This window comes from Trachurus japonicus, chromosome 19, assembly GCF_045865225.1.
Source record: "Trachurus japonicus isolate A0001 chromosome 19, Traja_1.0".
Classification (NCBI taxonomy): Eukaryota; Metazoa; Chordata; class Actinopteri; order Carangiformes; family Carangidae; genus Trachurus; species Trachurus japonicus.
Window position 1 is genome coordinate 1479925 of NC_140925.1, and position 15449 is coordinate 1495373.

At 42.1% G+C, this 15449-nt stretch overlaps 1 protein-coding gene across 4 annotated transcripts in view; it reads right to left on the reverse strand.

Moving 5' to 3' along the window:
- The window catches only part of ankfn1a (ankyrin repeat and fibronectin type III domain containing 1a), a 92303-nt gene that overhangs the window by 23298 nt on the left and 53556 nt on the right, over positions 1-15449 (reverse strand). For all 4 annotated transcript variants that reach the window (XM_085761749.1, XM_085761747.1, XM_085761750.1 and 1 more), the window contains exons 10-12: positions 9976-10170; positions 9210-9323; positions 8894-8991 (exon numbers count right to left, since the gene is read on the reverse strand). In XM_085761749.1, coding sequence (XP_085617875.1) covers positions 8894-8991; positions 9210-9323; positions 9976-10170 — 407 coding nt within the window. The remainder of the gene's footprint in view (positions 1-8893; positions 8992-9209; positions 9324-9975; positions 10171-15449) is intronic.

A 15449-nucleotide genomic window follows, 5' to 3' on the forward strand; every position in this document is an offset into this window, starting at 1 on the left:
TGTATTTTCTAGTAATGTACCGTAGTTTGGATTAGGTGGGACAAAGCACCTAAAAGCTAAAAGATCACTACACTCCCAGGGTTCCCTCAGGTCTTTGAAATTCTTAAAAGTTTGACAGAATTTGTGGCAAAAGTATCAAAGTATTGAAAGTTTTTTTTTTTTTTTTTTTAAATATAAAGATATGGGAAAGTGATCGAATTTTTGTATGGTAGTTTGTGAATATAAATTAAGTGGTGCAGCTGAATCTATACATTGCTTTATACATCTGTTTAATTTGTTGTTTGTAGCATTAGGAAGCGACATTCCAAGGAAGGGGGTGTGTACCAGGCTCCAAGAGAGTCCAGGCAAGAGAGAGGAACCTTGAGGCTGGCCATGCAACTCCAGTGCTGGGCTGTCTAACCAGAGATTTGTAAGTTTTTATGTAAGGAAAAATATAAATTGGAAATGCTATTGATAAGTGGCGCAGCCAATTGTGTATGTGCTTAATGTGTGTGTCTGTTTGTTTGTGTTGGTTGTATCATCAGGAGGCAGGAAGTGACCTTCCAGAGAAGCAGGTGAATACCAGGCTCCAGAAAAATCCAGACAGGAGAGAGGAACCTTTAGACTGGCCAGGGGCCTCTGGCACTGGGCTGTCTAATCAGAGCGTCAGATTCTGGTAAGTTGTATTGTACAAATTAAACATCTTGATTAAACTTGACCTGAATTAACATTTGCTTAGCATGATGTTAGTTAGCCTGAAATGTTCAGACATAGATAGTGTGGCATTTGTGTGTTTAGTGTGGTGTACTTTACCAGCCCTTGGCAGGTGATCTTTAAACACATCTTCTCCATCTAACTATCTCCTTCATTTACTTCAGAAAGATACTCTCCACTGAAGTCCTTCCAACATCCCACTGATCGACACACCCATCACCAAACGAAGCTCTGTGGTCTGTGGCCTCCCCTGGCCCCTTGCCCCATCGTTAGAGGTATTGTTCAACCTTTCCTGGGAATTTTTTTTTTTTTTTAAAGGGACAACGAGGAGTCTCATATTAATGTGGATGGATCTACGTTACCACTTGTTAATGGGTCAATTTTCAATAAATATGTTGTTTTGTCTTTATAGTAATTTTGATATTATTTAGTGGTCGGCTCGCCCAGCATTTCCTACTTTCGGTTTCGCAAACACTGCCTGCCGGGTCATGGGAATAACGCTGTCGAATCACCGCTTATGGTCGAAACTACGACGGTATCTGATCGTCTTTGAACCTCCGAATTTTATTCTTGATCAATTAAAACATTCTTAGCAAATGTTTTCGCTTTTTTCCATCTTGTGCCGGTTCAAGAATTTCACCGTGCGCGCGTAAGCTCATGGGAAATGTAGTCTGAAAACACTTTGCTTTCCAAAACTCCTAATTGTCCCTTTAAGTTAGTACATGGCATAAAATTTGATTCAGTCTTTAACTCTTTGAAAAGTGTTTATGTTTCAAACATTTGTAAGCACTTTGTACTTTCATATTGTATGAATTGTATTGTTGTATTGAATTAATTGTACTGAAATACTACAACTGTTGTTAGTGAAACTATAAATTTCATACTTGAATTTGATACTGTTTTGATTTTTAAAAAAGTTTATGTATTGCAAAATTTGTACTGTTTTTGTGTGTATGTTTTTAAATAAAGAATTTGAATTTACTGCATATCACTGTAAATATTTTTTATTTTACAGTAATCTACAGGCCACTGCAGTTCAATAATATACATCAATATTTTCAGTAATACATTTCTTACTGTAAAACGGTATAACAGTAAGGATAATTTACTGGCAGCACTGTTGCCTGCTTTATACTGTAGTTTTCATTTACAGTAACATATTGGCAGCACCGTTGCCTGCTTCATACTGTAGTTTTTGTTTACAGTAACATATTGGCAGCACCGTTGCCTGCTTCATACTGTAGTTTTTATTTACAGTAACATATTGGCAGCACCGTTGCCTGCTTCATACTGTAGTTTTTGTTTACAGTAACATACTGGCAGCACCGTTGCCTGCTTTATACTGTATTAGCCGTTTACAGTAACTACTGTAACAGTCGTTTACAATAATAAGCAGGCAACGGTGCTGCCAGTATGTTATTGTAAAACAGCAGGAAAAAGGCTAACAGTGTAGGCTTACCTTTGAAAACGGCCCGCAAACTATCAATAGACCCTCGTTTTCCTTCTCCCAGTATTATTCCTTTTCTCTTAGTGTTTGTTTTTCCTGCTTTCCTCCTGACGTGTGCCCAGTTGCGTAACCCGATGATTGACGTCTGTCAATCACTTTCCTCCTCTTTCCTTTTTTTCCTCGGGTTAAAATGCCTCCAAACAGGCGATCTATGAGTACGTCCTAACTTAACAGAGAAATAAAACACAGCGAGAGCACAACTAAAATGCGATATTATTGGCAGCTTATTTACAGATTGTAATAATGAAGGAGACAGCTGTCTGTCTGCTGCTCCAGCACCGCCTCACCGACAGGATCAGCGCCTGTAGACGTCTGTCTGTCCGCATGTCTCGTCCTTTCCTTGTCCGTGGTGCTGAAATAACGCGGAGCACTTTGCTCTCATTACTTTTGTTGCCAATTTAAATTCAGAATATTGTTAAAGCCTGTAGTTTGTCTGAAAATGTAGCTACATAATGATTTTGCTTTTTGATGAAAACCAACTTCAGTCCTCGTTTTTTCTGCGAAGTCCTGGTTTCTTGCCCTGATAGTGATTTTAACACTTAATGTGTTGTGCGGATGCATGGATAGTGCGTTTACTGCGTCCTTTCAGGGTTTAAAGCATCAGCGACACATGGGCACATGGCTGGCAAATAATGTTATGTTTAACAGGGTAGGGCCTCATATGAAATATTGAAACGGGCCCCCAGATGTCTAAGGCCGCCACTGGATAAGGTTACATGATCGGTCATAGTTGCAGAGGATCTCGTGCACATAATTGCACGCCAGTCTCTGATCTCCAGATTTATACAGTTGGTTGTTATTTGAGTGCACGAGTTTGGTGTCTTTCATTCATTTTAATTATTGTATTTTATTTATTGTCTATTCGTTTCTGCATTGCCCTGATCGCGCCAGTCTCCTATACCTGGCATTTATTCATTGTTCAAGTGCGCCAGTGTGGTGCCAGTTATTGTCTTTTATTTATTGAATTATCGTCTATTTATTATCAATTACTTTCTGCATTGTAATACACAACTTTGCCTCTCCTTTTTAGACTATAGGCTAATTTTCTTGGCTTATTGTAATGTTACAGTCCTACTTTATAAAAAGAAGAAAAAAACGGTATTGCGCAACAATCGCGAGTTAGGGACCCCCCCGAATATTGATGGGTATTTCGCACACTGGAGACCACTAACCAAAAACATAACTTCACTTATGGTGTCAAAGTGCTTATTTACAACAGTAATTGTAAACTGAGTAGAACATTGAATTAGTAAATTAGTGTGTAGAACAGTATCACTAAAGATTGTGTAGCTGTAACATCTGTGGCGATATGTAACAGAAATAACCTAAACTTACAGTAGAATCACAAACACACTGGCCCAAAGCATGCTGGGAAACTCCTCCCACCGAACGTCAACCCAACATGTTGGGTAGTCCGAAATGACCCAACACAGTATGATGGAAATTACAACCCAACAGCTAATAACTCAACTGCCAACGACAATAACCCAGCAAATTGGGTTCTTAGATTACCCAACTTAATGAAAACAACCCAATTAAACTAACCAACAGTCTCAACTCAGCTGTTGGGTTGAAAAAATAACCCAACATTTCTTAGAGTGTAAGTTTGGTTTTTGCAGTAACATCATTATGAAGGTGTGTGGGGGGCTTTTATTTTGCCGTGGCGGTGCGACACAATTAATTACATGTAGTGAAACCCTGATGTTGTCTTGTGAGTGAACTGCAACTGTAGATGGGGGGAAAGTGCGCTACGTCACACTTGATTCGCATAGGGTGAAGTCAGGTAAAATGGGCCACTTTTTGGTAAACGACTAATAAGACCATCAAAAACGCTATGCATGAAATCCATTGATATTTTTAAAAATCAACATAGGTCTCTTAAATGTTTCTGGAATTATGAGAGTTAAAGTATCGGGATATTCCCTCTCGAGGTACGATGCAATGTTCAGGTAAATTGGGCCAAGAGAGAACAACACAGTAATTTTAGCAGAAATCATTTAAATTTTAATAATTAATTGACACTACTACTAAACTACAACACTAAACTTAACATTAACAGTGAAAACATAAGAGGTTGAAGACATTTTTTAATCTTAAAATGCATTTTAAAATTACATGATCATGTTGTTGCTATGCTCTTTGTTAACTGACTATGTTATAGGCTCTTTTACTGTGTGTGTATGTATGTGTGTGGCATTATAGATGCCATTTTTTCCCCCACAGTGCTTATGGCACCATGAGTGGCACTGACCAACCTTGGATATATATCTAACTATGAACATGTTTTGCACCCTCAATTTCTGTGTAACTTCAGTGTGAGACTGTGTTTTGTATGTGGCCCATTTTAGCTGAAATGCATGGCTCAATTTACCATGATGCATTAAGGTAAATTGAGCCACCCACAAAAAATGCATTTAAATTAAAAATAAGTAAGCTTAGCAAGAATTTTGCATTCTATCCAATGGGGGGAATCACAATGTGTATTATAAATCACATTTTTTATTGTAGATCTGTTTTTTTACGGAGTTATCAACCTTATCAGTTTCAAGTGAAATTTGTTTGCCAGGCCACTTTTCGCACACTTCTCCTCAGCAGGCTGGATATAAAGCATTGTCCCACCCACAACAGCAACCAGAGACTCAAATCAATTGTTTTTTGTCAAGTACAGTTGTAGCAACAATTTGAAATCATTTACAGCCATTGCCTGTTAAAACTTAAAAAGCTAGGAGGCTCAAACCTTAACTGGCTCATTTTACCTGATGGCCCAATTTACCTGATGTCACCCTACAGCTGTTTCCATCCCATTCGAATCAACCAAAACCCGGCCATAGCAGCGTATTTCAGTTTGTGTGAATCAGGGAATTTTAATTTGAATCACGGCGTTTCCATCATCATTTTCCGATGCGACACATCTCGATGATCTAAACAGCTGATGGAAACGCAGCTACTGTCTCCGATCTCTGAGTCCTCTCTCTGTTTCCTGTCAACGACTCCTCCTCCTCTCTTCCCCTCTACTCCTTCTCTCCTCTTCTCCTCTCCTTTCTTCCTCTCTTCTCCACCTCCTCCCCTCTACTCCTCCTCTCTTCCTTTTTTCCCTCTTCTCCTCTTTGTCTCCCCTTTCCTCCTCCTCCCCTCCTTTATTCAATTCAATTCAATTCAATTCAATTTATTTAAAGTGGGACAATGCAAGTTCATGAACGAAAACAAAATCGTAAACAAGCCGGATTGTAGCCACAGGCTAATTTCCATCCGCTGTCCCATACATAGATGTTCCTCACTTCTCCTCTCTTCCTCTCTTCTCCTCCCCTCTACTCCTTCTCTCCTCTTCTCCTCTCCTTTCTTCCTCTCTCCTCCTCCTCCTCCTCTCCTCCTCCCCTCCTCTCTGTTCAGTCTCAGCTGTAGCAGCTGTTCCAGATGTGGCCTTGAGTCTTTCAGTTTTATTCAAACATGAACAACATGAACAACATGAACAACATGAACAACATGAACAGACCTTCAGTCCTTCAGTCCTTCCTCCTCCGGTTTCATTCAGCACATTAAAACTTTATCGAGTTCATGGACAGAACAGTCACTAAGTTCATGTAATATTAATAAGAGCTTTAGTGTGTGTGTGTGTGTGTGTGTGTGTGGCTGTGTTCGAAAATCACCCACTCACTCACTCCCTCTCCACTACATCATGTATATGATATAGGGAACGACGGGAGGAGAATTCGGACACTAGACGGTAATTTTCTGGACGTGGTTGCGTCAGCTGATGCTCCAGGTGTTAGTGTGACGGAAGCAGACGCGTAAACAAACCATGGATGTATGAAACAAACCGGACACATAAAAATAAAATAATAAAAACCAGACCCTTGCGGGAACATTTTAGGATGTGATTCTGTGTGGTTGTGTTACTCGGACAATAAACTGTTGAAATATCGGAAGTTTGGTTTGGTAAACTACTGTTTTGTGTCCCGATCGTGAGCCGTTAGCGGCTCTGTGGCTATTAGCTTAGCTCGTCAGATCGTATTTACTACATATTCTACTACAGTTTCTTTATTAGATTGATTTAATGCTGCCTGTTAATGTTGGGATGCTGCTGCCCAACTCCTGCTGCTCAGGCAAACGGAGCCAAGGCAAATACGTCTGAGGAGTTTTTTTGGTAAATTGCCTAAATAAATCGTAGCTAACATGCTAATTAGCTTCCTCTTCTTCTCTGGCAAAACACGACCGCATTGCATTGTGGGATACATACGGGAGTAGAAAGTAGTGTACATCGCTTGTTCACTCAGTTTCGCGGTGCATTGTGGGTGTTTTGTCGTCCACTACATAGTGGATGAAATTAATCGCGGAGAATTCGAACAACACTACAAAATGGCGAACACACTACATAGTGCACTACATCCGTGATGGGGGGGTGATTTCGAACACAGCCTGTGTGTGTGTGTGTGTGTGTGTGTGTGTGACACTTGTACACTCCTCCTCTCTCTCTCCTGTCCTCTGATTGGCTCTCACCTGTATCAGTCATATTGAACCTGATCAACTCGGATCGCGGTCATATCGCGGCTCCTCTCTACTCTAAATGCCAAACAGCAGATGAGCGACTGACTCTCCTCAGATGTCACTGATGTCACTCCCTGTCGGCCAATCACAGCTCAGCCTGCAGTTCACAGGTTGTGTGAGTGTGTGTGTGTGTGAGTCAGTTACTGTAGAAACAAACATGTTGTTGACAGCCTGAACAGAAAGTCTGACCAGTCTGTAGAACGTGTTTGTATTAACTGAGTTGTGTATATATATGTACATGTAGACGTGTTCTGCTTTGGCAACAAAGTCTTCATGACAATAAAGAGAATTTTAATTCTAATTTTAATTTGTGACCTGATCCAGCAAAATGAGTCAAAGTGACCCAAATTTCAAAATTGAGATTTCGGTATCAATGGAAAGAGAAGACGATAAGCCTTAAAATGATACTCAGCTAGTCAAAGTCATACATTGGATGGTTGAAACAAGGTCTTTACTCTCTTTTTCCGATTGAAAACCTGTACCACGTGATTACACGCACCCTTTACCGTACCTTGTCGTCATAGATGCACCATTCAAAGACCCTCGGAAAGCGGAGAATCTCACAATTCAGATGCAGTTTACAGCTCGCCTCTATCATAAACGGATCAGAAGTTATTTCCTGTTTTGTTGATGTTTGGTAAAACATGTGCAAGCGTTGCGTCGATGCTACGTTCGGTTTAACGTCTGTTCCTGTACCAGGTGATTACACGCATCCTTTACCCAGTGTTGGGCAGTAGCGTCGTTACAAGTAGCGGCGTTAGTAACTTAACTACATTTCTCAGTAGCGTGGTCGTAGCGTCGCTGTTTTCTACATCAAATAGCTTTTCAGTAGTTAAGCTATTTTATTGATCAGTAGTGCGGTAGCGTCCACAGAAGCTACATTTCCCCAGGCATTTCTAGACCTTAAATGCACCGCTTCCATGTGGCGTTATGTACGTATCTGCTGATGCCCGTCTGCTGCAGCGGGGCAGCACGCAGCAGGTGACAGAGGAGGAGGGATATTTTCCTGTAGGAACGCGCCTTTTAATGAATCATTTAAAAACCAAACACCCTGAACAGCTGAGTAGGCTACGAGAGGGAGAGAAGGCTGCAGCAGTTAAAACGAAAGCTCCTCGTCCCAGCATGTCGCCCACTCCGTCAGTGGCCGACGTCTTTTATAACAATGTTTCCCAACCTTGGGGTCTGAAATTCAAATGGGGTCGCCTGAAATGTCTAGTAGTCTAATTGATGAATTAAAAAAAAATCTGACCAAGAAAGGTTAGGAACCACTGTTTGAAAAGACACTTGGTTTTTTTGGAATGTAGGCCTACTTGCATAGATCTTTCAGCACTCACAATGGGCCGATATAAATGAAAAACTTTATTTAACTTCTTGTGCTTTTTTGATGAGCAATGGCAACTGGCATATTCAAAAACTGTTAGAATAGTCAATAAACATTTACTTTCTTTGAAAATTAAGTCTAAAAAAATATTTTATTTACCCAATAGGCCCTATTAAAAAAAAACAAAAAACAACAACTTTATAACCACTTTAGGTATTCGGTATTATTCGGTTATTCGGCCAAGCGTTTTGATTTTATTCGGTATTCGGCTTCGGCCAAAAAAATGCCATCCGGTGCACCCCTACTTGGAATTAAGTTGGTTTGATGTAAAAAACAAAACAAAAAACTTTGATGTAGCTAAGCTACTTTTGTCATTTTATTGTAGCGTAGCTTGCTACATTTCTCTGGTGGGTAGCTTCAGTGTAGTGAAGCTTCATTTCATGTAGAGTAACTTGTAGCTTAGCTCACTACATTTTCCAAGTAGCTTGCCCAACACTGCCTTTACCGTCCCTTCTTGTCTTAAAGGCACCATTCAAAGACTCTCTGGAAGCTGGGAGTCCTGCGGTTCAGATGCAGCTTACAGCTCGTCTCTATCAGAAACGGTTCAGAAGTTAAAAGTTGCAAGTCAACTTTAATCTTCATGTACCTGCTGTTTCTCAATTATCTGGATGATGGAACTTTGGGAGATTGTTTTTGAATGTCATTTCTTTGAAATTAGCTTTTTTAAAATTGTTTTTCCATGTTATCAGTTGATTATCTAAAAAAGAAAAAGAAATATAGGCTGTATACTCATTTAACAGAGAGGGAGGGAGGGATGCTGTGGTTACCGTGGTGAGGCCAGTGATGTTGCACTTGAGGGTCTGCAGGTTATCCAACACCGTCTCTCCAGCAAGAAGAGAGAAATCCTTCAGGCAGCTCCACTCCACTACACACACACACACACACACACACACACACACACACACACACACACTCAGGTTAATCCACGTTGTGACTCACAGATCAATAGTTCCTGCTGAGACGAGGAAATTAACCTTTTCATCTCGAGTCCTGAGGCGTCTTTAATTAGCTCTTTATGTGTGTGTGTGTGTGTGTGTGTGTGTGTGTGAGTGTGTGTGTGTGTGTGTGTGTGTGTGTGTGTACCTCTGTACTTGGTCACCACGGTGGAGTTGAGACACTGCGGCTCCTGGAAGGTGACGGTCAGCGAGCTGCTGCTGCTCACGCTCAGTCGGACCATAGACGGGGCCTCCGGGGCACCTGGGCAGGGGCGGTAACCAGGAAGTGTCGTTAGCCAGCTAGCTAGGCGAGTGAGTGAGTGAGGTCACAGAGGTGTTTAAAGGGATAGTTAGGATACATTTTGTCTAACTGGCCCATTGCCATAATCCCTATAGTCATAGCAGTAGGTTCGTTACCTTTAATTGTCGGTGCAAGCTGTTTTTAGAACGGTGGAGCAGAGCCGTGAGCTGCTCAGAGCTACGCTACGGAGGCTCATTATGGGATTTCTTGGTTTCCCTCATCAAACTCATCAAATACACAATCCAACAACTCCACAACGCTCTGGTGGACAAGTTGTGAGCTGCACATTCACCACGCTATGAGATAATAACACAACGTTACCACACAGAGTTGTTTTAGAGGGAAATGCAGAGACTGTTGATGAAAAACTGTCCCTGAAGGCAACACGCATCAGTGGTTTTGCATGAATTTCCCTCTAAAACAACTCTGTGTGGTAACGTTGTGTTATTATCTCATAGCGTGGTGAATGTGCAGCTCACAACTTGTCCACCAGAGCGTTGTGGAGTTGTTGGATGGGAACCTACTGCTACTGTATGACTGTAGGGATTATGGCAATGGGCCAGTTTGACTAAATGTTGAACTCTCCCTTTAAATAAAGTCATGTTGGGCTCACGTGCGTGCTGAAAGCCGGCCTTCATGCGGCGGTACAGTTTGCTCCTCCACTCCCAGGCTCTCAGCTGTTTGTCCTTGTGACAGGCCTCCAGCGACAGCCCGTCCCTCTGGGCCGCCGCAGCCGCCTCGGCCGCTCGCCGCTCCGCCTCCACCACCAGAGAGCTCAGGTGAGCCTCGCGACTCTCCACGCTCACGACTGCAACACACACACACACACACACACACACACACACACACACACACACAGACACACACACACACACACACACACACAGATGATCCATCAGAGACTAATCAATACGTCTCAAGTCGACCATCAGCGTGAAACTTTTCACCTCCGGCCTCGGTCCTTAGTTTAGTTCAGTCCTGTAAGTATCATTTTTTTTAAAGTGTGGTTGTATGATCTACAAATAGCCCCTAAGTACTTTAATTGCAGTAGAAGACTCTCTGCACTCCTCCCGTTAGCAACGCCAGCCCATAATAGCCCTGCCCAGAGATTTACAACATACAGTGTTGTGAACAGACCCAAAGAAACGGCCTATTTTCACGGCCTAAAAGAGGTTTTACCTGAAAAAAAATACACAGTTCCATTGTTCACTATAAAATAATTTTTTCCAGCCCTTCAAAGTGCAGGAAAAACACAGTTTTTATTTGGACCTAACCAACTGCTGATCGGCGGCGCTAACCCTGGGCGGAGGGATACGTGAGTTGGTTAGGTCCAAATAAAAACTGTGTTTTTCCTGGACTTTGAAGGATTTATTTGTGTTTTACAAGATGAAACAGGAAGTGGCAGGAAGAGAAGCCGTCTGATTGGTTCACAACCAGCTGACGAGATTCTACAGGAAACAAGAGGAACGAGAAGAAACTACAAAACACTGGAGTGAAATATAAAAATATAAAAATATAAAAATATGAAAATGACGTTTATGATGAATCTGTAGAAACATTTTCATTTGATCAGATTCTTGTTTTAAAGTTTAACTGTAAGTGACACACACACACACACACACACACACACACACACACACTGGTTTCCTTGGCTCTAGAGGAATGACTCTGGCTCTGTTTACTCTGTGTTTGTTTACAGGGATGGGATTGTACCAGAGCCCAGAGCCCCCCCCCCATGGCCCCTCCTCCTCCTCCTGCCCCTCCTGCCCCTCTGCCCCCCCCCCTCTCTCTCTGTGGCAGCACAATAAATCTCTCAGCTGTAATTGCCCCGGCCCCGTTACATGCATCATTGCAAAAGTTAAACCATTAAAGGACAAACCTTGTTAAAGCTGTTCAGCAGGGAGTCAGGCAGGGGCCCCCGCTGCTGTAAATGACCGCTGTTACACACACACACACACACACACATGCACACACACACACATGCACACACACATGCACGCACACACTAACACACACACACACACACACACACACACACACACGGAGAGCGAGGGCTAATGGAGTTTTCAGCAGTAAGGTAAGAACCACCTGTCTCTTTGGAGGTTTATGGACACAACAGGGGAAAACTGTGTGTGTGTGTGTGTGTGTGTGCAGGGAGGGGGGGTGGGGTGATGGATGGGGGGTGCAGGGAGGGTTTGGGGGGGGGGGGGGGTAGCAGGCTCATTCAGGTCCAGGTAGAGGAGACCCAGACCGGGCAGCAGACACAAACACAGGCTCTGTCTGAGCTACAGCATCACACACACAGAATAAAAACAAAACAAAACACAACTAAACTAAACTAAACCAAACTAAACAAATGGACCTTTACTAAAAGCTAATTTTTCCTCCTCTTCTTCCACTAACAGCTCATTTTACAAATTTAAAAGAACAAAAACGTGTTTATTCTACATACAAAAGGCAGTTTATGAGCAAACTGCTGTTCATTCATAATTCTGTTTTGCATTTATTATTAATAGTATTTTATTTTCAAAAGTGTGTTACTTATTTTCATTTCTATCTCTTCTCTCTAACTCACCTGAAGCACATTTATTTTAGAAAGTCTGATCATATACTGTATAGTAGGCTACTGTCTCTCTGTGCAGCTGAAGAACAAACTAATTCATGCTGCTGGAAAAATGAAATGTATTACCCTTCATTAGCTGTTATTTATTCTTTTTTTTTTTAATGCACCATGTTTTTTGCACTCTTTGTGTAATATAGATATCTACTGTATGTCTGTCATTGTGTTGTACTGTAGGTTCTGTGTTGCAGCTGCAGGATGAGCGGGCTTCTTGATCTTGATCTTGACTCCTTTAATTGATAAAAATCTTTGTTTTTCATTTCTTTGTCCCTTTGTTTTTGTAAAACACACAAATTCCTGTTTTAAATAAAGTTTTTTGCAGGCGGCGGCCATGTTCAAGCTGCAGGCGTCACTTCCTGTTCAGCTGCTAACGGAGGCTAACTGAAGAGGATGTCGTGTGTGTGTGTGTGTGTGTGTGAGTGAGTGTGTGTGGTGGGGGTTCACACAGAACCACGTAAATTAACACACACACACACACACACACGCACGCACGCACGTCCTGGGGGACAGAGGTCAAACACTCTGACCTTATAGACATGTATATGTATGTTAATTAGGGCTGACCCGAAAAAATCGAAGCTTCGAAGCTTCGTTCGTTGCCATGGTAATCCATCATGAAGTCCGTGATCGATTGTTTTTTTTTTTTTCCTTTTTTCCTTTTTGACACAGTTTTCATCGGCACTTGTTACATTACAATGAATAGGCGACTTGGCATCCTGGAAACCTGCCTGATTTTGGAGATTTTTGTTATTTTTATCAAAACGATTAGTGCAGCTAACAGCACAAAAAGACCTGATCGCGGCTCTTGCTGCTCTCTTTCTGCAGGCGACATCATGCGCTGTAGAACATCAGTGACGTAGGCGTATAATCCCTCTATACTCTTACTTGAGTACAATTTTTGGCTACTCTAGGCAAGGCAAGGCAACTTTATTTGTAGAGCCCGTTTTTATAAACAGTTTGTCTCAAAGGGCTTCACATGGCATCACAACAACATCCTCTGTCCTTAGACCAGAGGTGTCAAACTCATTTTAGTTCAAGGGCCAAATTAAGTGCAATGTGATCTCAAGTGGGCCGGACTGGTAAAATAATAGCATGATATCCTATAAATAATAAGAACTCTAAACTTTTCTCTTTGTTTTAGTGTAAAGAAGCGCATTATTATGTAAGATGTTTACATTAAAGAACTATCCTATTACAAAACATATTATGACCAACCTTAGCCTAGAAATCTAGACGCACCCTAGCGGCAGCAAAAATATTTGCTCCGTAGGTGGGTCTAGAAACCAGCCATAGGAACTTGATGAGTCTCGAACACCGATTGTGTTGACCAATCACAGCGCTCTATCTGTTTAGAGAGTCGTTGGGCGGCTTAACGCCATGACGACATACATTTTAATTGGCTTGTCAGGCTAACGTCATCCTGCTCTTTGCTCTGATTGGTCGTAGCGCTAGCTAGCGCTACCCTATTGCGTGCAGAGGCAGTTTGAAAGACAGCCTTCATCCCGCCCCCTGGATTGAGCCGAGGTCTACCGCTCGTTGCCAGACTAGACATTTTAGTGATATAGTCTGGCTTGTCAGGCTAGACCAACCTGAAATTTCTTGAGAAAAATACATGCAATTTCAACAACATAATGCCTCTTCTGTCTTCTACTATGTCATTTTTAAATCTGGTAAATTCATCCCGCGGGCCGGATTGGACCCTCTGGCGGGCCGGTTTTGGCCCGCGGGCCACATGTTTGACACTCCTGCCTTAGACCCTCACATCCACTGAGGCACCTCTGATACAGAGCATGTACATGTAGTAGGGTTGTTGGGTATACCGGTACTAGAGTGGTACCGGGGTACTGACGCATTTAAAACGGTACCATACTGCGCTTAGATGGGACCGGTACTTTCATTTTGCGCCGCCGGCAGCGGTGACGTCGCCGCGTGAAGTCGCCGCATTGTAATTTGAGCCGAGACGAGCGAGTGAGTGAGTCACAAACGAAGCAAGGTGCTGTTTTTATTACCGTTACAGCGCCACCTGTCCATGTGCCTGTGTTTATATGTTGTCTGTGTGTGTGCGCCAGCGCGCACGAGAGAGACGGGCCGCCACAGACTCGTTAATTAATGCAAACACTGGTTGATAAGTTTCGTTTTTACCGCAGATCACCACTGGCTGCATGCTCTCTCTCTCTCTCTCTCTCTCTGTCTCTCTGTGTGAGTGAGTGAACAGCGGGCAGAATCAATTTGGTCTCCGTATGGGTAACAATAGTCGTGTGTTTGAGTAAAATGAACGTTTGTGTTTCACTCTATAAACTACTGATGACAATTTCTCCCCCAAATTACAACTGGTCAAAGTAACAAAAAAAAGATACAGTGTTTTAATAAAAATATAATGCAAAGAAAACAAGTTGATATTCATTTTTAAACAGACCACTAATGTTTTAATTTAGGAAGAGTTCAGATTAATATAGATGGAAATTTAATCCTGCAGCATCTGATTATTTACTGATGCATGTTATAGTTTTAAGATTTTCTATTAAAATAAAGCCAATAATGACATTTTTTGTGTTCTCTTTTTATTTGGAAAAGTATCGAAAAGTATCGAAAAACATTGGTTGGTATCGTGACAACACTAACATGTAGGCTATATGTACTGTATGTATCTGTATGGCCCTGTCCCAATTCTCCCCCTAACCCTAAATATTTGCCCTAACCCTACATTTTGCGCGTTGGGGTAGGGTGTCCCATTACTCTATGGAGGAAGGGGAAGTGCGATTTTGCCCTTAAAATCAGCCCTCAAAATGTAGTGAGGTCCGATGCTTAAAACGAAGTGGAAAATGAAATTACCCGTTGTCACGCTCGATCGCCGTTTAGACAAATCTGAAATGCTTGAAGAAACATTACTATTTCTCTCTCTGTGTGTTTTGTGTCGCCATGTGTGGTATTTATTGGGGGAATCACGGTGTCGCGTCAGTGGCTGCAGCTGACAGGGACAGCTAACGGCAGTAGCTAAGCTAACGGTGGTAGCAGCAGGACGTCAGCTGTTAAAACCCTCCCGTTGTGGGACACGACATGAAACTACTCCAGTTAGCTCAGTCATGTTGGAACTCAGATATCCGCTGGAGAAAATATTTTTTCACGGACCGTTTATTGAGTCACTGAGTTATTAAAGTTAAACAGGTAGCTAACCGTTAGCCCGGCTAATCTATGATAACCATGACTAATTACAAAAATTGTTTAGACTGAGATAAACAAACACAGCCAACGCAACAGGCAACACAACAGTGGAACCGCCGGCATTATTCCTGAATGAAAATAGTAGCACGCTCCACCGGTATAATTGTAAACATGTGACGTATGTTAGCACGTTCGCTACGTTCACTACACTAGTGGTGTCCCATTTCCATAGGGAAAGATTTTCAGCCACTTTCCCTCAACGAGGGGAATTTACGGTTGAGGGCACTCAAAACCAAGTGGAAGAT